Source organism: Oryzias latipes, chromosome 3, assembly GCF_002234675.1.
Source record: "Oryzias latipes chromosome 3, ASM223467v1".
In the NCBI taxonomy this organism is placed as follows: Eukaryota; Metazoa; Chordata; class Actinopteri; order Beloniformes; family Adrianichthyidae; genus Oryzias; species Oryzias latipes.
The window spans coordinates 18,998,519-19,024,333 of record NC_019861.2 but is presented as its reverse complement, the minus strand read 5'-3'; the positions used below and the strand labels follow the sequence as shown (position 1 = coordinate 19,024,333).

General features: G+C 36.9%; 1 protein-coding gene across 14 annotated transcripts in view; it reads right to left on the bottom strand.

Moving 5' to 3' along the window:
* Positions 1-25,815, bottom strand: part of LOC101165134 (pleckstrin homology domain-containing family A member 7) — a 66,637-nt gene that overhangs the window by 30,551 nt on the left and 10,271 nt on the right. For 10 of the 14 annotated variants that reach the window (XM_023953433.1, XM_011489456.3, XM_023953435.1 and 7 more), the window contains exons 4-8: positions 8,547-8,630; positions 4,418-4,529; positions 3,542-3,646; positions 3,025-3,097; positions 2,535-2,635 (exon numbers count right to left, since the gene is read on the bottom strand). In XM_023953433.1, the coding sequence (XP_023809201.1) occupies positions 2,535-2,635; positions 3,025-3,097; positions 3,542-3,646; positions 4,418-4,529; positions 8,547-8,630 (475 nt within the window). The other 4 variants (XM_023953443.1, XM_023953444.1, XM_023953442.1 and 1 more) reach the window with 3 other exon arrangements.

Here is a 25,815-nt window from a genome sequence, read left to right as displayed (position 1 = left end):
TAACAATAAGTTGTATTGAACTCCTCTAAAAAAATAGGCATCATAAAAAAGCCGATAGAAAAAAAAATATTCATTCAGGCTACATTTTTTAAGTATTTCCCAATAAATGATTATTATAAAATTCTTACTGTTAGATTTTTAAAATAAGGGCATGGTGAATGAAGTTAAGCAAAACATAGTTTTGTTACAAAGGCACAATCCTGACTTACATACTGTAAGAAAATATGATTCAAGCATTCTTAAAAACATGAATTGACTGAGATCACATGTTTTCTATCTATCCTTTAATGATGAGGGACAAATAAGACCTGCTTTAAATGATCAAAACAGATTAGAATAAATTGCAAATCTGCAGCTTATTTACATACATTAGAGCAGGGGTGTCCAAACCTATAGGCCTCAAGGGTCACTGTCATGTTTATTTTCCAGATAACCCTGTCTTACCGGCAGACAATTACCTGGATCAGGTATTTTCACCAAAGTGAAGCTGCAATGACGGCGTGGTTTAGAAAAGAAGCAGGACAGCAACCCCGAAGGCCTAAATTGACAAAAGTACTGAAAAAAATGGAACCCGACCTTCACCCCAACCTAAGCACCCATATGATGATGGAAAAACAAATGGGAAGCAGTATGAGAGAACAAATACCAGAGCCACTCAACTTCAAAATCACGCTTTGCCAATTTGTCTTTGTAGATTTTGCAAATTGGTTTCTAAACCTTCTATGTGATTTTTTTTTCACAATTTCATCAAATAATGGACATAAGATAGGTATAGACTCTTGCAGAGTTAAACTTCAGGAACAGCGGTTAGTGCAAAGAATGTGGAAAGAAAGCAAAACTTTCTTTCTGACAAATGGAAAGTCTCAAGGTTTATTTCACGAACATCCAATGCCAAAAAAACAAATCAAATCAACAAATCTAAATATTTAAGACAAGATCATTTTTTATATACAACACACATTTATCTGTTCTTGTGCTCTGGCATTTCTCAAAGATGACAGGCATGCTTGTTCAAGGTAAGACTCAAATGCACATGTCAAAATGTGCATTCAACAGCAGCTAGCAAGACATAAACCACAATGAGGAGAAAATGATGATCTACCCATGAGGCTAAAGGGAAATTAAATACCTATTCATGCAAGACAGGAAGTCTGTGTGACTCTGGACGGCCGCCCGCAGAGAACAGTACTCACTCCGCCCACGCAAACACACCAGGTCACAATGGAAGGCAATTGACCAACAGGGAATGAGAGAAACACAGTGAGATGAGCAAAAATAAGAGAACACAAGTCACAGCTGATCAGTAGCCGTTCGAACACAAAAACAGAAATGGCACCAGAATGGGGTAGCACCGGCAGCATTTCCACTGAGAAAGCAAAATATAAAGCATGGATCTGAAATACCCTTCATTACTGCCAGAGCAAGCTTCCCTCTCTGAACTGTTACTTAATCTCTGTTTTGACTGTATTAAAATCCAATCCAAAACAGCTGTCATGCTTCCTCAACAGATCCACATAATGACTGCATTATATTTTAAACGAACACTGGTTCCTTGAGAGTTAAGTGAGGGTTGGGAAGTCTTTGAATAAAAGGGTGGCAGAGCAAAGCCGATGTTCATTAACACTCCTAACCTTACACTGACTCTCTGGAACTAGCAGGGAGGACGATGACGGTGAACAGGCTTATGTGTGATTAATCTTTTAAGTGGCATCATTATCATACAAATTCCATTGTATCTCCCATGATCTTCAAAGCAGTAGATTCACATCACACCAGCACACACACTCAAATTCCTCACTGCTGCACTCTTCTTGTATCTCACATGTTTGCACTCGGGATCAAAGAAAAAAAACCCAAGAACAAAGGTTTGCAACAGAAATCCTCCAAAGCATCAGCTGTGCATCAAACATTCAGGTTCTGTTGTTCTTCCTAGAATCCCCCTGCTTCTGCAAAAGAAGTGTTAGATGCTGTTCTCCTGTGTGGAACATGAATGCCTCTGCTCTCCTTGGGCAGAATTTAGGAAAAAGACATACAGTACTTTGATGCATGCCTAGGGTATTTTGCATTACTTAAAGGTATATCATAAAACAAAAACACTGCAGTTTAAATTGCTGTGAAAGTAAGGTTCCTGCAGTTTTTCATCAATAAATTTCCCATGTACATATTTTTAAAAAAATGAGTGATTCATAATTTTAAAATTTATATTTTATTTCCTCGTTCAAATATATCTAAAACTAACTGCGAATTTGTGTTTTATGCTGATAAAATGTAGTTAATTTTTTTTAAACAAAAATGATTGCACTTATTTAGAAAAGCAATCAATAAAAACCACAGCTAACTTTTCCATTAGTTTTCTACAGGCGTTTCGTTCTTTCATCTGCTGAATAAAAAGAAAAAATTCTATGGGGAAAATGGAAATGCAGGCGACCGTCCAGGGGGCAAACAAAAATATGTGACAAGCATCATTTACAGAAGACACATTTCTCCAAGCCACATGGTGGCCTTTTTCTGCAATGGTGCCACTTCAGTGTTACCTTGAAGGCATATTTGCGGTTTATGTGGTCATCAAGCTCAACTGGCGAAATGACATAACTGGGAAGAGGGATGCTGCCAAGCACCGTCTCTTCTCGGCTGTCTAAAAAGCAAGAACACACAGGCACATGTGCAGATTATCTTTATATGAATCCACAACAGTAGATCAGCAAACAGCTGAGAGGTGAGCAGATGTAGCACTGTGAGCACATTGTAATTTATCTACTGTATTCTTCTGGATGATTAATGAGGAATAGGAGGTAGATGCTAAGAGGAACGCAAGCAGAAATTATATTCTCTGATAAAAAAAACTTGAGTTAATAAGGTAGAAGAAGTGAGGGGGAGTGAAAGCCAGGGAGAGAAGGAGATGTCACGCATCTAATCCCGGGCGTTCATTAATCAAAATGACAAGGGAGGAGATTGCTGACGGACTGAGACTCATTTCACGACTGTCTGTTAAACTTTGACCAAGTCCACTTTTTATAGACTCACCTTTGTAGTAAAACAAGCAGTAGTCTGACAAAACAAACCACTTCCGTTTCCACAGTCGCATTCCAGAGCTGTCCTGGAGGAGAAAGGGGAAATGCAATACTTAGTGCTAAACAACTCTTCCTCACCGAAACACATCTAATTGTAATTTCAGGCTTTCTTGCGTATTAGTTTGAGATAGAGGAGTATGTGCAAATGCTTATAACATTAATTTGTATTTTTTGTAGAAGCCTTAGCTTTTGCTTGTGCACAGCAATGTTGTGTGTGTAAGAGGATTTTGCCTGTTTTTCCATCTGAGTCTTTAGTTACAAACGTTCTAGTAGACCAAAAGTTTGGACACACTTTCCCATTCAATGAGAAGGTCTGTCCAAACTTTAGGTACTGTATGTCATCACAGTAAAAAAAAAAAAACGTAACTACACAGAGAGATGAACACTGAGACTGATTTGATACGCGTTTGATGTGTTAGCTCAGTCTTCAACACGACAGGTGTTTGAGTACCTGTGCCAGCTCAGCTCACCTGTTTGTAGAGCCAGCCTCTCACCACCACAGGGATGTTGGGGTTTCTCTTAATAGCGTGATCCCTCTTCCCAAAACTGTGTATTTTTGCGATCCCTCTGGAGCTCTGCAGGGGGTTGAGACAACTACACGCTTAATTTGATTTCTGCGGTGGCTTTAGTGTGACTGCAGAACAATTTACTTTGCTTTTTCTAACTGTTACTACTGTTACTAACTGGGGGGATTGAGTAATCCCAAAAGCACTGGGCTCCACAGAACAAAATGACAAACCATTGTTGGTTGAATAAAAAAAAATCACAAACCCTGAATTCTAAAAAAATATAATTTACCTGAGTCATTTAAAACAATAAAACATATAAAAGGACTAAAAAACTTTCTGGTGATCTGTGTGCGTACAGAAACCCCTTAAAGCAGTCTTATTTTACATCAAGTACAGTTTTTTTTTTTTACCGTAAAGAACTGTTTCAGCCTGACCACCACCTATGAAATGTAGTTGGTCTGAACTAACCAGAAGATATTTAGGAGCTACAAATATTGTGTTGTTTTTAAATACAAACACCCACTTTAAAGATGATAGCAGACAATAAATGCATTTAAAACAGTAAAAAAATAAGTGAAACAGGACAGTTTAATCCATCAATGCCGATATCCATATTGTACAAACTTGAATTTTTAATGGATCTTGTTTCGGGTAACAAATAACAGTTTTTGTTTTTTTTTTGCCTGTTTTTCTTTGCTCTGCCCATTACAGTGTTTGTCAACCCACATTAAGTATCTATTTTTCTCATTTGCCAAAGCTTGAGAAAAAACAAGCAAACAGATACATGTATTTGGCACCTATTAATGATTTTTTTCCATCCAGAGAAGATGCACTCACCTTTGACCCTGAGGGTGCTTCCACAGCTGCTAAGCTCACAGCCTTGGAGGACTGTGTGACCATGCTGTGAGATCTCTGACTGCCTGCTGACTTGGACATACGGGTCTTGATACTGCATTTGGGTAAGAAGTTCAAAAAAGCAGAGCTGGTGTGAGAATCCCCTAGAAGCTGCTTTGTCATGTCACATTCCGAGTGCAAACATGTCCTGCAGTGACATGTTGTGAAACAGAGCCCAGCCCTCTGCTGAGTTTCCAGATAGAAAGGATGTGACTACTTCCTGATCCCAACACAGGCCCTGTCACAGCCAATAGTGTAACAGTGGATATGATGAAAGTGGAAAAATATAACAGTCAAACTATTGTTTCTGAAACCACAATATGAGCATTTCATTCACATGGAAAAACCGAAAAATACACACAGATACATTAAGTAAACCCAAGCAGAACTCCATAACAACTCCGAACAACAGACCAACGGACGGAATAAGATGTTAATTCTCCAAAACAAACAAATGAAACAAGGATAAAACTTTATCGCTGACAAGATGGCATAAATGATCTTCGCACTAAAGATGATTTCTAGTAAAAGCTGTGAAACGTCTGATAGCTGTTCTTATCCTGTAGACTAACAAGCATCACATATAGGCAAAGCATTTGAATACAGGGATAGGTAGGTATAAAAATAGATAGTAAAGTAGTGCAATGACCCTTGTGTTATCTTGGAGGAAGTCCAAGCTAATCTTAGACTGCAGCTAGATAACATAGATATAATTCTAATGAAACTTCACACTTTAAAGACTTTAAGTTAACAAAGATGGGAACGATGTCCCTCTCTGTTACTGTTCCATGTAGTTAATAACCTACCTATCCTGTGTTTGTCCTCTAACATCTCCAGAGCACATTAGGATCTGTCCATTTGCTTACATTGCTGATACAGCACATGTTCGTCGTGTTGGATCATTACTCAAATGCATTTTATTTAAGTTAATGAGCCTACAGCATGAAGTTAATGGACCTGCTATTCTCCTACACATGAATATTTGTTCCAAGTTTTAGCAACAACAAGAAAATAGGGACAAATTTTACATTTCAGGTACAGCTATGACACAGTTTTCCAAATTTGTGGATGCGATTACTCAAAAGGATAATTTGACACCACTCATAGTCTACGTTTTCAGCAAATTACAATGCAACTATAACAACTTGTGTCCTGGAACTTTCCAGCTCCTTGCTACACAAAAAAAAATGTTTTTTCAACAGATAAGTGAAATTATACAAATTGCATTAATAGGATTAGTCCGATTAGCAACCTTTTCTTTTTCTAGTACTTTCAGCGGCTAGACAGCTAAACAGTGACACCAGAATATCAGCTCAGACCGTGATGCTGTGTAGTCTGGCTTCTGATGACTATTTCTAATAGTTGGAATTAATTTTGCATGGAGCTTAGTATCCTCTAAATTTCTGTGGCTATTGCTGGTCTTGCAACATTCATGCAAACACGTGAAATTACAAAATATAATGAATTCAATTTAGATTAACTCCATCCCAGCATAGTATTGAAAAGATTTCAACTATTCTTTCTTTTTGAGAGTTTCTCAAAACAAGGATTTTTTTGACATGATGCAGCATAACAGTTAGTTTGTACAGTGACTGAGATTATGCTCCCTGAGCTTCCAGCCAATACAAACTGAAACAACACATATACAGTGAATTTAAAGCAATGCAGTGCTTGTAGTTCTAATGTGAAACCACCAATTTCCAGTCGATATTGCAGCTTGTTGGCTCAAGACAATTACTGAAGGAGGTGTGGGAATGCTTTCCTCTACAAGCTCCTGCGTCTTTCCTCTGATTTACTATAAGAAAACGCATGACTACAAGACAACAGGAACCAAAGACACCAAAAATATAATTAAAGAAGCTTGTTTAGATTTAAGAATTTTACTGAGACTTCATGCAGATCTTTGCATATCCATTTCTAAAGTAGTCATTAGCTGGTAAACACAAACTTGATTGTTATAGATAGGTTTATGTCTGTGTCTATGTTTTTGATGTTTTTGCTTATGTTACAACTGCTCATTGTGTTGCACATGCATTCAAATGGTTGGTGAAGAATGCAGAACCTTCTCTGTATCCCTTAAGTTTTTATTCAATTCAAGTGTTAAATGAGGAGTTTATCAACCAGATGCCTCCTGAGCTTTTCTGCAAGTGGGTTGTCTCCCCAAACGCTCATTGCAGCACAGATGCTGCAGTGTTCAAACAATGCATTACAGCAGTGCCACTATCACAACAGCAGGCATGTCTGGCACTGACTGCATGCTGTAACAGCAGAGGGGGCTGTTGTAAGAATGACCCAGACATAAATCAATAAGAATGGATTATTTGTCATCACCATTGACCTGTTAGGAAGGAAAATCTAAATGTTTAATTGACAAGCAGAGGTGTATTGCTTGCGATTATGATTAAAGTCAGTTTTTCAAGAGAACATCATTTAAATTCATAAAATAATGTTCTTTAAAAAAAACATACAAATTTAGGGGAAGGTAAAAGAGTCACCACAAAAACTTCATAGTCACCTTACACTCAACTTGGAAAATGGCCAGTATTTTATAGGATGTGTCTGTAGCATCAAGGGGATGCTGAAGTTTTATGTGCAGCTTTCATAATGTTTATAACCACTGTCATTGGAACAGTTCCCCCTGGAAATTTATGGTAGCATGTGGACGGGCAAGGCAATATTTCACGTCACCTAAAGGTGGAAGGAAGAGTCTGTGTCTTCCTACTTATCATATTTTGATGGAATTGAAAGGATACAGTGTTTGACACTTTTTCATCCTTTAGGACATGCATGTGCATGAAAAGAGCTAATTAATAATAAAGTAGAGTTCTACATTATTGGTAAAATAAAGGCTGATCACACATATTCCAGTCAGCAGCTTACATTTTTCAAAAAATTAATGATTAGGGTTAGGATTAAAAAACTCCCTTCCTCCAAACAAGTGAACTGCTCTCATATCCCATTCTCTTGGTGGTCAGCTTTATTCATTTCAACAGCATCACATGACAACACTGCACACCAAAGGACATCATTTATATCAGAAAATGAGTTGTATATCTGAAAAATAAATGAAAAAAAACAGAAGGTGACCTTTTTAGTGTTGGGTACCACTGCCAAGAAACAGAATCAATTTAATTCATATTGACAACTTTACAATTTGATTCATTTTGCAATATGAGTCTTAAATAAATGTATTCATTTTTCAAAATGTAGTTTAAAACAAATGTATATGTGTTATGTAAAACACTTTACATACCTAGGGATGTAAACAGAAAAAAGGTAAAAATTTCATTCGTAAAATTATGAATTTGCCCATTAAAAATGAACTGAAAGCTGTTTATTGCCTGAAAGGACCAGAATTTACCAGCAATTCTTTAAAAGAAAATCAACTCCTAAAATGAATGAATTGATATTGATTTTCATGGCAAATATCAATTTGAAATCAAATTACAATTTTTTTAAGCCTTCTTCTATTTAAAAGCCGTGTCACACAACCACTACATACTATATGCGCATATTGCACTGATGAAAATAGGTCATACTTGAATAAACGTGGAAAAAGTGAGAAAACTTTTGGTCTTTATGTGGAATTTTCACAGGTGTATCACAAATCAACCGCATTAATATTTTTTTTTAGAATGTTATTCAAAATTATATTAGATAATGTTTTTAAAATGGCTTCTAAAACTCCAAAAATACATTTGAATGAAAGTAAATATATCATGAAATTTTACTATATCATAATGTTGTCAAACAGTGTGTATTCAGCTATTTATAATTTTAATAAATTAATTATTTGCATATGTGCATAAAGTCAGATTTATAAACCCTGAAGGGATTAAAACTTTTTCTAGCTGTGCTCATCGACTATTTTGGTATAAAATGTTCATTAATCTCGCGGGACAGAAATCTAGTGCTGTAATAAAATGAGTTCATATAAATTTACCAATACCACACGCAAAGTTTATTTTTATTTACAATCACTAATAACAAAAATTCAAAAAAAAAGGTAAATGGCATATTTCTAGTGAAATTGTACATTGTTTTATGTATTTACAGATGTTGTCCAGCTCACCTGTCATGTAAGGTATATTCGGTGTTTTCTGGTGAAATCTGTCCGGTCACTGGGTGTCGAAATGATGTGGTTCTCAGGTTGTGGCTGCAACACAGAAGAAAAAAATAGAAACAAAAAGCAACCACGTTTCAATTCTAGTTGTTTTATGCTCTTTATTTCTTGTCTAAAAATTGAAACAAACAGATTACACAATTTTTAAAAACCCATAGTGGTGCGTCAGTCGACAGCAAGAATCTACAGTGGTGCTGCAGCTTATAGCAGCTCAAAGAATGGAGCTCAGCAATCTCCCTCACACAGCTCACTGGGCTTTATCGATTTTAGCTATATGGCGCCATATATCGCTTTAACTAGAGCATAAACATATGTTACTGTCACGTGACAGAATAAGAAACAGTATCTACAGATAAGGCTGTCGGGAGGATTCAAACAGTTATGATTTAACTGCAGACGTCCGGTGAAATGTTGACAAAACCCAGTGTTATGCAGTGAAATCAACAACACTGCAGTAACCACCAGGCTGGAGCTCTGAGGAAGCCTTTGTATGGACTCATTCAGTCAGGATTCATTCTCCAAAGTAGTTTAAAATCTTATTATTTAACAAACATGGAGATTTTGCTCTTTTTTTATGGTGTTTTGTTTAATTATTTTTCAAATTGTACGTTAAAAATAGACAGGAATGGACCATGAAAAGAAAATTAGGGAAATGTTATCCATGGTTAAATGTCTGTAACACCTCTGTGAAAGAGTTTCATTCAAAATCAGGCGGATTGCAATTTTAATGCACTTTATAATACATAAAAGAAAATATGTACAAAGGGACATAAACTTCATCTTTTATTTAAGATTGATTTGGTAAAATAAATGTATTAAGGGACATGCTATATAGAGAATTTCTAAAGGACAGCTGCTGGATTTCATTTCCATAAAGATGCAGTGAAACACATACAGGAGGCGTTCCTTACTGCATCACCATGCAGCAAACTGAGGCAAATTAAACTCAGCAGTATGGAAAGAGTTATGAGCTGGCATTTCAGCAAAGTTCATAGAAGATTTTTTCAATATTGCTCACTCAGAAAACGAGACATCAACAGACAAAAGCCCCTTTTTATGTATATTATGCAAATTTTTCAGTTTAAAAAGCTTTGTCGTGCACATCCAGACCAGAAACGTGCTGAGCTGCATTGGACACAGATAATACACAGCACCCTTGTTAATTAGAAATCTGGATTCTTTGAGGCTTTTGTTTTTGCCGCATTATTTCTGAACTATTTGTCATGGAATTTGAAGCTTAGCCACTTTTATCCACAGGGACTGCAGTACAGTAGCTCTTTTTATTTGCAGAGAGCCTCCTCCGGTTAAAGCTGGTGACTGTGCAGGGGAAGGCACACCTTTTCGTAGAAAAAAATCAGCAAAAGAAATTTGAAACAAGGTCTGTTACTTTCAAATATATGTGATGTTATTAGAGATAATAGAACAAAACTCAGAGATCAAGATTCCTATAACAACTACTTGAGGTTTGACTAAAAAAGCTGTTTATAGTGAAGCCAGAGACATTTTTTAAGTATATTTAGGTACATTTAAGTAAGTCAGTATAAATGCATATGTATAAGTAGAAATGTAGAAAAACCAGTAAATCCCAAAGTTAAAGACATTTTATTTTAGCGCACCATCTTGCTGCTGAGCTAACTTGTTACAGAATGTTAGAGTTCAAATAAATAGGTCAGTTTCAAGCGAGATAAGGTAGCTAAAGAATGGCTGGCATCTCTTTATGCACACAAGAAATCTCACTCAACTTTTAACTTCAACATTAACAAGAAAAATAACAGTAAGTACTAAAACAAAACAAAAAACAGGAGCACTGTTTGACCTAAGATAAAACCTTGCAGACACAAATTGTTCCTTCTTTTTTTTTTTCAAAGTTCATTAAAAGTAGACTTGTTATAGAAGAATAAAAGTCTGACAGTGTGATTTATATTCCACCACAAAGCCAACATCATGGCAGATTGCATCGTGTGCAGAGAGGGTCTAACACTCAGATCTGGCATACCAAACTCATTTTTCAGAGTCCAGAAAGTGACTCAGGGTAATCCCTGTCCAACACAAGCCAGTGTCCTGGCAGAGAGACAGGAGAGGCAAAACTCTGCAGGCTAAACATCAAATCTATAGAAGCACACAAACTGATTTCCATACTCAATCAGCTCAAAAGCATCTTCCGTGAATCAGGGATCTCACCAACCTCTGTAAAGTTCTAAAATCGACAGAGATAAGATGTCCATAAAAAGAGAACCTCACATTACGAGCACAGAGTCTCCTCTCAATATGCAAAGAAGTCTCACCTGTCGTGAGCCTGTGAATCATCATGAATGCTCTGATGGAATCACTGTAAAGGTGCACCCACAGAAATCCTCCTGAGCATAATGCAGCAGGTAAAAGTGTGCAGAGAGGGTGTTTGGTAGCAGCTGCTCTCCTCACACAGCCGTGTGGAGTCACCAGGATGCAGCCTGAGGGGGGAGCTCTTAATCTCTATTTTCTACGGCTTGTGAGAACTGATCAGCTCACCCATCTCACTGTTATCTGATCGTGTTTCAGAGGCTTATCGGATGATCCTTCTTTTTTCTCTACATTTCTGCACCTCTCCCTGTTTTTTCTCTCAGAAATAGCTCAATATCTTATCTTTCAGGAGTACGTACAGTAAGTTATGCAGCTGCCACCAGTAGGAAAATACAGTCCAGAACTTCTGCCATCTAAATCATTACAACAACAACAACAAAAGATTTATTTGTGCAACAATGACTAGTAACTGTCAAGTTATTTAAAATCTTTGGTCACAATCAGTCAATTATAATTTCAAGGTACATTTTAGTAAAAGGTTAAATTTGAACACCGTTGGGTAGGGGTGCCTGTAAACTTGAGAAAGTCTATGCAGGAGTTGTACCTCTTGCAGCAATAACTCAAAGAGTGAGTGAATAATATCCCGGTATTACATGCAAGCCTGTGTTTGACCTCACTTTTGAAGTGTGTGTTCTGCAATCGTACAAACAATCCATCGTTAATACAAGCTGGTGTGTTGACTTAATATTCACACCAAATTCAATGAGCAGCAATAAAAGCACCATTAATATTATGGAGACGTCGGCAGATTAATAAAATGCCTCAGAGGAATTTGGAGAATCAGATGAAGGTGAATGGAGGGGCTGCAAACACACACAAACTACAGAGAGCTTCAGTGAATGCGCCACAAACTGAATCACGTTAAAACGGTAACAAATGAGTGCATGGCATAACCTATCCAGGCAACACAAAGGCGCTTCTATGTATGACATATTGTTGTATCATGGTAGATCTATCATGTCAAGTAGTAATGAGTGCAAACATCTTCAAACTGCTAGGGCAGACAAGAAGTAACCGCATACATTATATAGTATCCAGTAAGACAAAAGCCCTAACATTCAACACACACAGCTGGGACTCAGTACGTTTCAGTAGGAAATGTCTTTTAGACCCAGTTGATGCTCAAGGGACATTAAAAAAAAAATATTACACATGAATACATTTCAATTTACACTGATGTGTTTGTCAAATATCTTGAAAGAATAGCAGAAAGATGACTTTAGGCATCACACATTTGGATTTGTTGTTTACCTTTTGGCATATTCCTTCAGGACTCACCACAGAGTATCAACGTTCACTGATCTGCACAGGTGGCTTGGCAGAGATTTTTACGCTGAATGCCTTTCCTGACACAACCATATATTTTGTCTAAGCTGGGGACTGGCACAGGGACTGGCACAGGGAGACTTGGGCGCCCTTTATGACCTTATAGTGAGGCATTATCATCAAGGGTCTTGCCTAAGGTCCCACACTGGATGAAGCTCATCGCAGCCCCTGGGAAATGAACCCAAGTTTCTCATGAACCAATCCTACATGCAGCCAACTGAGCCATCCAGAGGCTATACATTTAACCCTTGTGCTATCCTAGGTACTTTAACGTTGGGAGTTGGGTCATCTAGACCCACTAGACAGTGCTCTGAACCTTTTTTCTTCAATGATTTGTGAACCTCACTGGTGTCCATGGATTACATGAAATCTTTCCACCTTTATCCACCTTTGTCATGGTAGGGAGAACACGTCAATGTAAGGGTGGGGTCATCTAAGATAGCACAAGGGTTAAATAATCATTTGTAACTGATTTGAATTAAAAAAGGATCATTAGCTATTCTATATTAGCCAGTTATGTAATTACAAGCTTAGTGGTTAAGTGAATGACTGACAGATGTATATCTAGGAGACCTAATTCCAGGTGAAAATGCTCCAAAAACCCATACGTCTATCCTTACATCCATCTTCATTACCCACTGAATCTCTTTCAGCGTCACAGGGCTACTGTAACCTACTGTTGGGCAAACGCAGGATACACACTGAACAGGTCACCAGTCTGTTGCAGGGACACACCCCTAGGGGCAATTTAAAGAACATGCTATGAAGCATGTTTTTGGACTGTGGGAAAAAGCCGGATTGTCCAGAGAAAACTCAGGCATGCACAAGGAGTACATGCAAACTTTACACAGAAAATCCCATCCAGAATTCAAACTAGAGCTTTCTTATTGTGAGGCAATAGCACTAACCACTGTGCCACCGTATGGCCTGCAATAAACTCTTCTTGTTTTTATTTGCCAAAAATTAAAAAAAATTAAAAGATTTGTTGAGAGTTGACCCAATATGACAAAACTTTACAAATACTCATCCAAAATTTACACAATCCTAAACTGCACGACTCGACAAACCAAACTAAGTATTTTTTTATAATGATTATTTAGAGTTCTTATAACAGCGCTGAATTTCTTCAACTAACCATAAATAATTCTAAATTCTAAAGACTCATACTAGTAATAAGAGGCCGAATTTAAGATCAGTAGGACGGCAATGCAACCAATAATCACTGATCATATCAAAATATCTTGTAATGTGTCTCTTTTGTCTAACTAAATGACAAAAATGTAAGCGAATAAAGAGTAAGTTGTTCTACAACAGTGGTTGTGTGTGAAGGAATAAAATGCAAGTGCTTTGTATACTCAAAACACACACAAAATACTCAGTCAAAAAGAAAACTAAAGAAAAAAAAACATTGACTGTAAAGTCAAACACTCCTACTGAGAGTTTCTACAAGAATTTGGCAGGAAAAGGCTGAAGCCAGTATGAATCATAGCGAGAGAGAAAAAATCTAAAATTATAATGGATGTGGCAATTAATAGAAATGCAATAAGGTGAACGCTCAATAATAATGTGCCAATTAACCAAAAACAAGAAGATACTACAATAATTCCCAGGTCAGTAAGTCATGACTTCATACAGGGGTTTTTTTCTCGTGGAAACTGGGGATGTCACAATTCGAAGACCTAACCAATGTTTGTGTTGAAAGTGTCAAAAAATGTTGCTTGATTTAGGAAGGATTTAGCATGTATTGATTTATCCCATTACACTTAGTATAAGCCAACAGAAATGTTTTCATCATTGTTATTTGCTTATTAGTAACTTAAAAAAGAAAAAAAGTCTAAATTTTTTATTTTTGTAACACACAAATCATGTATCAAACTGAAACAAAACCGTCAAGATTTTAAAAAGAACCCTTGCATTCCTAGAGGAAACTGTCCTCAACATCCCACTAAAACACATTAAAGATATCTTTACAAGCAGGGGAAACATCTGGATCACAGGTAGTGATTCATATTCAAAGACTGTTATTTTTCAAGTTGGAAATGCTTTTGAGAGGGTTTCAACAACTTAGGGGTGTTGTTTACAAGTAGGAGGAGAATGGAGCCTGTAGCTAATGAAACCAAAAAACGAAATCATGTCTTTTACCAAAACGTATCTGCTTTAGAACAAGGAAGCAGGCAAAAATGGAGGACAGAATGAGCGGTATTTTAGTTAGTTTTGCGGTACTTTTTTTGATCAATAGTTTTACATTTGATGCAGTAAATTTAACCAGAAAATTTAGGGATGTAAATGTATCTTATATTGGCAAAATTCATATAACTATAAGATATTTCAAATGCCCATTTTACTATCAAAAACATGATGAATTCTAGTGTTTGTATCACTTGATGTGCTATATACAGCGTTTGAGGAGAGTGCAAGAGGTTAGATTTGTTGTCCAACCTTTTTCATTGTTTCACCAAAAGTCATTGTTTGAGGACTTTAAATCAAGCCAGTTACATCAGGCCAAGGTTGCATCAATCATTGCACTAAAAACTGGCTTCAAACCAAACCAATGTGTCACACACCTGCTGTCCATCTGTTTGCAGTATTTTGTGATTCACTATAGTTTTAACATAGAGCATTGCTAATAAAAATATTGCAAAAACTTATAAATAAAAATAAATAAAAACAAACCATTGTTGTACACTAACAAAAACTTGCATGTAATGCTGTAGTAAATGATTTTATTTTTATTGTTTGTGAATTTAGATTAGTTACTTCTAATGTATCTCCTAACATGAATAAACCTTTTTAAAGAGGGATTCAGATGTCAGAAAGGAGGGAATGGCAAATCTGTACTAACATGCCTCTTAAAGTCAAATGAGAACTAAGATTGTTAACTTTTTTGGGAAAAATATACTTTTCATGCTCACCACAAATGAAAAAGCTATGCCAGTTCTAGGACCTGACCCACAACTGCCAACATACTTTCTTTGTTCAGTCTTTATGCGCTTTCAGAGGCTTGAGTCAATCTAGATGTTCTTCATCAGCAAATGCTTCCTTTTACCTGACCTGGGATCATTTTCTTTTAATTTGTCCTGACAGCCTCACAGACTTCCGGCATCAGCAGTAAAGTGTCTATATTCTAACACAATTGTACAAAAACAGTTGATTTTGAGGCTTCATTAATAATCATAAAATCAATAATTTTCAGGACCTTATGAAGGAATATTTAATAATCTTTAAGGAATTACTGTAATACATTTGCTATTTTATACCATCAATAAATTTATAATTAAATATGCAAAAACTATATTACTATAAAAAAAAACAATAAAATGTTATGCCTTTAAAATAATTAGTTGATTTTTGAAACAGGGTTCGATGAGTGTGCTGGTCTGGTTTTTGAGAAAAGTGATGCAAACACAACCACATTTTATACTACGTAATTTTTTAAAAGTGCTCTTATTATCCAATAAATATCACAGCTGCAGATGAATGTTAAGCCTTTACAGACCAATATTAGATCTAACTTGACATTAGAAGAATATAAAAGTAAAAACAAAAGTAAAAGCATTTAAATGTATTTATTTCAGTCTGTTTTAGTTGCATAACTCAATGACTGGAAGTAGCGGGGTAAAAAGTTGAGTTTTTTTATCTTGAGAGGTTCAATTAGCAAGTAAACATTAAGTAGCAAATTGATGTAAATATATTAAATCAGTTTTAGTAAAGAAGACCCATAATTTTGCTGTATCTGAATACAGCTTGCTGCATGCTGTGAGTGCTGATTGCAGCAGCCTTTATTGTTTTGGGTGGGTAGGAGTGGTTTGTGTTCAAGTACCAAGGACCTGCCTGCTCCTTAAGGTTCACACTGCTCTGTGATGGATGTGTGGCATTAATCTGTCAGATGCAGCTAAATTAAGACAATCTGTCTTTCTACATGCACATTCCTCCTGAGCACATAGAAATACAAATTGCATATGTTCACATAGAGATTATCCTTCTGATCCCTAAACTCTGTAATCCCATAAACATCAAAAATAAATCAAACATCCCCAATAATCTAAAAATGCAGTCGATGGACCAGAACAACATGAAGAAGAAAATGCTTTGTTGGATAAGACAGAGAATATCATCATTAGGTATAGTCTATTGTAAAATGTTCTTGTGCGACTTGTTAGTGGTTTCCATAACATTTAGCGTTTAATTATATGTTTTTTGTATTATTTTTTGATGTGATAATACAAATTTTTAAAGCCAAATTCTGAATATTTCAGATTTTGCTGGTCTCACAGCCTGCTGAGCAGGCTTTTTTATTTTTAACAAAGGTAAAATAAATAGCATCTCTTTAACCTTAATGGTCAAAAACATGTTTGCTTGGATTCCCTGTATTTTACATTTCATAAAAAAAGCTTCTCTTAGTAGTAAATAGTAAATAACCAGAACATTTAATAGTAAACCTCCCCTGTAATGCCATGCCTTTACCATGCACCTATTCTGATGTCAAATAAAAAAAAACAAACGGGACATCTGCAGCTTAGTTTCATTGTGTTCTTAGGGATTATGTGATCCAAACCAGAGTAATCTCTGTTATTCCTATACACTGCCTGAATCCACTGTTGTTACCCGGTGCTTTAATTCTAAAGCAAAGAGGCAGATAAGCAGGCACTTCATCCTCTAACAGAGGGATTCACATAATGCTTAAGGTGTCAAAACATACCTTGATTTTTCTTTTCCAACTAAAATGTCAGAGACACTAATATATAAATAGCCTCCACCCAACTCATTACTGCCTACACTGCTTTGATGCATGTGACTTTATAATATTGCCAATTCAAAAGATAGTACATCCTATGTTATTTTGATTCAAAACAATGGACATTAAACTACGGTAAGTTTTCTTACTCCTGATTACTTTTGTGGTGAATTTTGTTCAATTGTAGTGCTACACTGACCCAAAAGAAGATGCAACTTGGTCTACCGTAGGTAATAAGAATGATTAGTCCGGTAAATTTTGCTGCAGAGAATCGAGGCCCTGAGGGTATTCCAACTTTTATAGCAAGAGCACACATTTCACTGCAGCAGCCTGGTCCAAGTGACTGTGTTTGCCTCAGTGTGCAGCATATCCACAGCCCTTTATCAGCAGAAGCTAACAAAGACATCTCTGACCTCTTATCAAGTCGGAAAAACACTTACCTCTTTACTAACGTTTCTGCCTTTACAGATATGCAGACTGCGTGTACGTGTGCTGGGAGCTATCTGTGTTTAGGTCTGACTGGGAAGTGGTTGCACATCCCATTACAGTATGAGCACACACAGAAAGCAGAGTATAACAAGCCCCTGGACACATTTCCATTGGAGCGTTACATTACAGTGACACAGGGGGTTATGACACGTGTAATTCTATGACTGCAATGTTCTGTGGCAATGAAAAACATTCCAGCATTACACAAAAGCCACGGATGCGCAAAAATCCCATAGTGCACACCTAAACGCAAACATGGTTTAGTGTCACTGTCCTGTTTTATGATGTAATATGGCAATGAAGATGACTTTTGTGCATGAAAAACACACAATCAGATCTTAGAGGCTTTCAATCTTGTACTTTAAAGGGTAACTAAACAGTAAAGCAACATCTCCTGACTGTTTACCGGCAGAAATGGGTCTTTAAAAGAGCTGACTGTTGGGCCTTGCCAAATTTATGACAATTTAAAATAAATTTTTTTAGTCACATAATTGATAGCCTAAAACTGTCTGCGTGCTTCCCCTGGTGGTTGAAGTGTGGTAGTAAAGTTAAATTTTGTGATAGTCCCACGAAGTTTCACATCATCATGCTCCACAACTACAGTATAGAAGCCCATCTTTGAACGCTCCAGAGGGCCGGTTAGCTACCGAGAGAGGCAGAGCTTACCCCCAGATGCAAGAGGGATGGAGCTTGCTAAACTGGCCCATGGGCGGCTGGCTGGCCCGCAGACAGACAGAGCCACTGTGGGATGAGGAGACAGCCGCTCAGGCCTCTTAAACCACTATGATATTTTTCTTACTTTCGTCGAGACATTGATAAAAGGATCCTCTAGTTACGTCAAGCTAACCTATCAATCAAAGATCCAAACCACAGCTTCCTCACTCAGCCCGCCTCCCCTAGCCCCATTTTGCATTTTTCAAATCTGGGCTGTGGGTGGAGTCAGCCTCCAACTGTCCTGTTGTGTTACTTTATAAATGTTTTTTTTTAGTCCAGCATGAACCCCTTATTCAAATATTAACTCATCAAAAATTATATTTAATTCAAATGATCTAAAATAAATAAACTATTATATTTACAATAGTAATATAAGTTTTACAAGTCAGCTAAACTGATGAGTTACAGACATTACATTGGGTTCCAATTGGCATATACTGTGGATGATGACTAAATTTCAGGGTTATTTTTAGTTTCTTCCAAGTGGGGAAGGCTTGAAGAGACTTAGCAAGCTTATGAAATCAGGCATCAGACAAAAACAGAGGGGATCACATCTGGTGGACAGCTATTGTAATCCAATTTGGAATGGGTGTTTGAAATTTTACCAGAACCCTCCCCTAAAGGGAAGTTTTATCCCACTCGTGGAGGCTGAGCTGAATCAAATCCACGGGAATTCAATCTAAGACACATGAACTATCTATTCAAATAATTAAATCTTATATGTTTTATGATCAGTTTTTTATGTTTATTTAATCTAAATCTCAGTTTGAGTCAAAACCTTTAATCATTCTATCAAATAAACCACATATTAAAGCTTTTGGTTTTCTGTTCTATTTGACAATAGAGTGAAGCTGGGAGAATGATATGAGCAACTGAGCTATTTTTAGGGCTAGGGAAATGATTAAACCAATAAATCAGACGTTCACCTGCCTGATCAAAGCCACGCCAAGTTTAAAATGACCATTGCGAAATCCATTAGAAGCACCAAAGCACAAAAGACATCACAAAATCCACAAGAGGTCCATTGATGTCAGTTGGGCATGAGCTATGTTATAAATGTAGCCATATATACTGATGTGAAAACAGTATTGATTCACAGCAGGTCCAGCCCGTCTCGTGGTATTTGCTGATCACCAGTGAAGTCCTGCAGTCTGGTATTTAAAGCCCTCTGACTCTGAAACTTAGAGTACAACAGCCGACCTATGGGGTAACATGCAGGAATGATGAATGGGTTCAAAATCTTTATTGCCACAACTCAAATGCAAACTCTGAAAAAGTGAGTAAAGATTTGGGACTGCCTGTTTCATTTGAATCCTCGTGTTTTGGGTTGATCAAAATGAATTAAAGAGAAAAACACTGTTCATTATCACTTAATAAAACTTAAAAGTTCTTTTAATTTGTAAGGACTTTTGGCAAAACAGTTGTTACGTTTATACGTATTAGTTTACAAGTGAAGAACAAAGTAATATACCATCAAACATCTTGCCTACAAACACTTTAGCATTTAAATCGAAGACTTAAGAATCAACACAAACACTTTCTGATAAACTGATAACAGTTTTACCTCCTGCACTGCAGCTACACTGCATAGCTGCTTAGTTTAAAGTCAACAGAGCAAACAACATAGTCAGCAAAAATATGATTTTGTACAGTTCACCAATGCAGGAACAAGTGTAATAAGTAGCAGAAGCCAACGTGAGTGTCTATAATACATGCTGCGTGCCTTTGCAAGTTTGTGTGTTTACTTTATTAATAGCTAAGAACTGTGGCAAGGAACCCTATGTAAATAATTCCAATTCAAAAGTGTAAGAAGGAACTGCATTTACATACTACTACATTCTAGCCATAGAGACATCCCACATTAACCATGTTTATCATAATCTGCATCAGAGATCACAGCTTCGCTGCCATCAGCACAACAGTCAGTGACCTCGAATGATAAAAACTCCCGTCACTCCTTGAAAGACCCTTTCCTCTGTATACATTATTATGTGCACTCTCTAAAGGCTTCAGGAGGCTTTTATAGACAAGCATGTAAACATGATCTATGACATCTGCTTCAATTCTCCTTCCTGCACATGGGCTTTGTACCAAAACTTAATAGCATGCAAATCTCAATTGCAATTCATCTCCTACAGCTGCAGCTCAAGCAGATGCACCTCCTGAGGTGTGACGTAGCATCACAAATACGTTTTAGACACGCAATCCTACACACCTGTGAGACACCCCATTCCCCGGCTGCCTCTTGCGAGGGCCGTGTGAGCTTGACTGTCCTTGCTGTCCAAACATGTTCACTCCGGGTCCTTGGTTTCCAGCGCTGTGCTCATCCAGGTGCTGCCCGTTTTAATGTGCGCTGCTGCTGACGTGCACTGTGGCGTCAATTCATTCAAAACATCCTCTTTCCAGCGCCTCTTGTGTTCAGCTGCTTAAATAGAGCTAAAAATATATGCAATCACTAAACTGCCCTCTGTCCTAGAGACCATGCTTGCTTGTGATCTATACTATTAAAGTCGCTCAGTCCCACCAGTAAATCATGTTCAAAGCCATAGATATCACGTAAAACTACAGGCTAAAGGCTCTCACTATAAGCCATTTAAACAATCAAATCTCGCTCATTCTTTTCCCTGCAGTGGTGCTCTTTCTCCTCACCTCTCCTCTTCTAATGTATGCATCCCCCAGCAGAGCTTTGCTGTCTGAGCATTTCCCGGTACTGAACACTATCCCTGCTCCATTCCCTCTGCAGTCATGCGGGAAATACACAGCAGAGAAGGGGAGGATAAGGAGGAGGAAAGGAAGGAAAGAGAAGGAATTACAGTAAGGAAAGTTTAGCCAAAAAACAGACAGAAATGAGGAGTCACAGCCACGAAAATGCATGAACAATGCCATATAAACTCTTTAACAACAGAATATTTTAATAATATGACAGAAGGTCATTTAAAAGCTTAAAGGAGAAATGTGACTAGCAATATCTTGCAGGCTGCATTTGTTTATTTTTTCCAAAAATTGTTTTCTACGAGATAAACTAAAAAAACTGCACTTTAAACAACTTTAACAGCAAATCCTTCCAAACAGGAGATAAAGATGAATAATGTGAGTTGAAAAGAAATCTGGAAGCATGACAAATGGAAGTAAAGACAAAGCTATAACACCACAGCAAAAGAGACAAATGTCTCCTATCAGTTTATATAGGGGGTTATGGTAAAGGTGAAAAATGTCTTCTGCACCAAGTTTTAGGGTCTTGTGAATTATAGATTAAACTGACAATACTTTCACCCACACATATGCAGCCAGTGCATCCAACTGCAGATGACCTCCTTCTCAGAGTTTTCTCCTCTGCTGCCTCGTCTCATCTGTCCGCAGTACAGCTCTTTAATTTCTTGTTAGTATAACATAATTTTCAGTTTCCACCTAATGTTAACATTTATATGAAATAACTGGACAGAGAATCTGCAGCACAAGAAAACTGGCTTTGGAAGATAAATCTGTGGCATAAAGTTAGATCAAAGTTTTTAACAAATAAAAATATAAATACAAAAAAGATCGAAACGTTAATCATATTGAATGGTTTTGAAGGAAAACTTTTTTTTAAAGTATGTTTAAAACTGGAAAACATCTACTGTTTCATCATGTTGTTACTCTTTTAATGTCATTTAGTGTTGAAATTATTGCTAAAACTTGATTATACTCTTTTGTAAACAATGTTTTTATACTGTTATCCTGTTCTTCTACAAATAGAAAAAGCTGTATTTCAACTAATATTCAGGTCACGTTTCATGCTTTCATGAAACCATCTGGATGATCCAGAAGAGCACTGGGACAATTTCATTTAGTCAGATGAGTCAAAAAGAATTAAATGGCATAAATGCCACTTGTGAGTAAAAGAGAGAGTGTTGAGTTACATCCCAATGTCACCATATTAATTGTGAAACATGGAGGTGTAATCATCATGGTTTGGAGCTACTTTTCTGGAAAAGGGGGAGTATGAATGGCCCTTGAATGGGAGATTCTTGCAAGTTCTTCTTCCAAAAGCTAATTTCTTTAAAAAATTCACAATTTAAATAAAAGTCACTGAAAAAATACTTATGGTTTACAATGTTACTAATCCTACAGATGTTCCTGGTGTGAGAACAACAGAGTATATTAATCAGAATTTACTACAGCTGCAGGTAGAGATAAAATATAAGAGAGAACTGGATTTCAGCAAGAAAGTCTATCAAGTAATGGAAAGTATCCCAACATTGAAGGTGTCCCTCACAACTTCAATAAAAGTACATGTTCTGCAGGCAGATCCTGTTCATAAATGTATGGATGTGCAGCAAAAAAACTAAATGCCAAACGGCGTAAACTTTACAGTCACACACTGATAGCAGCTCGGCTGCCAAACACTGGCACCAACCTCTAACCACCAGAAGGAATGTGGGATTTGGCGTCTTGCCCAAGGACACTTCGACACATGGGCAGGCAAACCGGGAATCAAACCTGCAATATTCTAATCAGAGGTTGACCGCTCTACCTCTTCACCTACATGCTGTTCTGAACTCATCCACTCTCAGTAAAAAGTAAAAAACGTATCCGAAGCAATTCTGAGGAAAAACCAGAAGAACACCAGCAGGGGGCTCTCTCTCTATAGAGAAAACTTCACAAAACCACAGAAATACACACTTTCATTGATGTCATGACTTTGGTGTGTGTCATTATGTTGATTTTAGGAAAGGATATTGGTCACCCTATAATCTAAATACTTTATTTAAAACTGTTATTAACAAAAACTTAAATTCATTCAATAAGACTGTGTTTGGACATAAAAAAATTATTATTATTATTTCCAGATAATGACATCGTTTTCTATAAAAAGTTTTTTTTTTTCATTTATACCCAATTTTGTTTACAAGAGGAAGAGAGCCTAGATGCAGAAAATGTTACATTTGATCACTTTTATTTCAAAAATATTTAAATAAGTCATGAAAAACACCAATACTCCAACAATAAATTTTTAATGATTTATTAATATGGATAGTCACAAAGAAAGCATCCAGGTCCGTATGCATTGAGAAAAATAGGCTTCTAAAATATCCAAATAAATAATGTTTATAGTAAAGTGTACATCAAAAAGACAGATTAACTTAAAGCATTGACAAAAATACAATATTTATAAGCTAAGACTGAACCTGCCTGAAAAATAACCATTTAACTTAATTGCTAATAGAAACATAATGGTTGCTACTCACCCGCTGGAAAAAAGTAAATCCACCTTTTAAATGTTAAAATCCTCCCTGATAATTAAGCATTGACTGGAAGAGTCCATGTCAGGTTTTGCATATGGAAGTGCCTTTTAGATGTTCAGGAAAGGACACAGAGAGGAGAGTCAGATTATATTATATCTGCTGTTTCAGCCCTCCCTCTCCATTCCTGATCACATAGAGAAAAGCTCTCCCCTTCTGCTTTTAGAGGGATAAGATGATAACACTCACCTCTTCAGTTCCTACGCACAGGCTGATGACAGAGGAAAGAGGCAGGGACCAGCTCCTTCTGACAATTACAGATGATTAGTTATCCCCTCACCATGATGTCCAACAAAGCGCTGACCTTGGTATCTGACTGCAACCAGAGCCCTCTGCCTTGTCCTGAGTCAACTTTATCAGATCCCACCCCAGTCACTGGAACAGACGAATGACGGACGGCGAGCAGGACTGAGTGGCTGCTGCAGGCTCAGCTCAATATTCCAAAAGACAGACTACAGATAAGAGCAGAGAGCTGGACGAGTGAGGTGTAGGTCAACTGAGTCAACAGCCAAAGTGATCCTTCTTGCACTTCACACACCTTGATTTATTAACAACTATCCTTTAGGTGCAAGCCATGAGGGCACGCTCTCAGACTCGACATGAGGCCTCTCAATCAATACAGCTCGCCAAACAGAAATCAGTCAAACAGGCGAGTCTCCAAGTGTGGGGTACACCCCCCCTGCAAAACTGGTCCCGGGTGTTCTCACATTTAAGATTAAAATCTATCAGAACGGTAAAAATATTTTGGTAACAGACTTTTTTAGGGGGAAAAAAAATTCTTACAAGTTTGTAGAGCAAAATAAACAATTATGTGATCTCCCTTAGCATAGTCAGATAGCGGTATCTAGTGGCTACAGAAAGAAAAACACGACAACACCTCTGTGCATATCCCTACATGCTCTAAAGAACTGTATCAAAGACAGAACACAAATAATAATAATCCCATTATTAGGACCACTTGTTGAAAAAAATATATATATAAATGAGCTTTTGTTTTAATTATTTTGACAGTATATGCAAAAGGCAAAATGGGAGATGTAATCATAGTTTTTTAAACAGTTTTCAAGAATTAGAATAACAAAAATAAGACGAGGCTTGTGTGTTTTCTGCTTCAACAGCCAATTTAACGGGATAGTTTTACTAGCGATAACATAGTTTGCGATCAATGTGCTCAATAAATGCTGCAGAGTGAAATTGCCTTGACCACCTCATGTGCTCTCACTTGCAGCAGTCTGAAACCAGTTTTCATTAATCTTATTTAAACTCAATACTCTATTTATAAGGGAGGCAGTATTCAATGAAGCATCAACAGGAAGAACAATTTTTGCCTGAACCTATGGATACGATCCACTGCTGAACAAAAGCTTATTGAAACCACTTGTGTTGCAGTTTCAGCCCTAAATGAATAAATAATAAGGATTAAATGGCTCTCCTCTACAAAACCTTTGCTAAAAAGGTCTATTTAGCGTAATTTATTGTTTGAATGTCATGTGCAATAAGCCAAACATAGTGTTAGAACATTGCAGTTATTTACACTTTAAAAAACAAAACAAAACAAAAAGAATTAAATGGATTGATAGCTATACAGTACTTTATTCATGCACACTGTTGCAATCAAAAGCTCTAGCACCCCTGTGTCCTTAACAAACCTATTTAGAGATGTCACCAAATGGTTCATCAATCTTTACGCAGTCACTTGTATTAGGCTTCAAAAATGTGTTAAGTGGCTCTGTGGCTTTAAGCAAAATGAGTGGTCTCTTCCCCATGGCTGCACCAGCTTTACACCTCTGGAACTATTTCATTAATAAAAGCATTTAGTTAGACTGATGTTTATCTGATAGCTTGCATTTTTTAAAGACCAAAACATTTTTGAGAAGATTAATTCCAAATGACTGTAATCCCTGATAGAGACATTTAAATTGTCGCATTAGGGTTACATGTCTCTATGGACTGCAGGTAGAGATTCTCGTCTGCAGAAGAGAATGTTGGTCGATAAGAGGCCTTCAAAATTGTTACAATGTGCAGAGGGTTTGCTGGGTGTTTCATCACATTGTGCACATAATGTAATATTTCTCTTTGACAAATAAGCCTTCATAGACTTCATGAGCACACCCAACACTGAAGCAACCTTTTTTTCTCTGTTAATGTGCAGTTAACAAGATTTTCTCCACAGCTCACCAATGTTTATCACCACTTACTAGATTATTTATCTTGGAAAAAGTAAACACTTAAAAACTTAAACATGAAAAAACAATAATTTGATCATGCTGAAAGAAACCAGTAAGCAAGCATAACAGATTTGATAAACATCTGTGAAACTATTGACACAAAA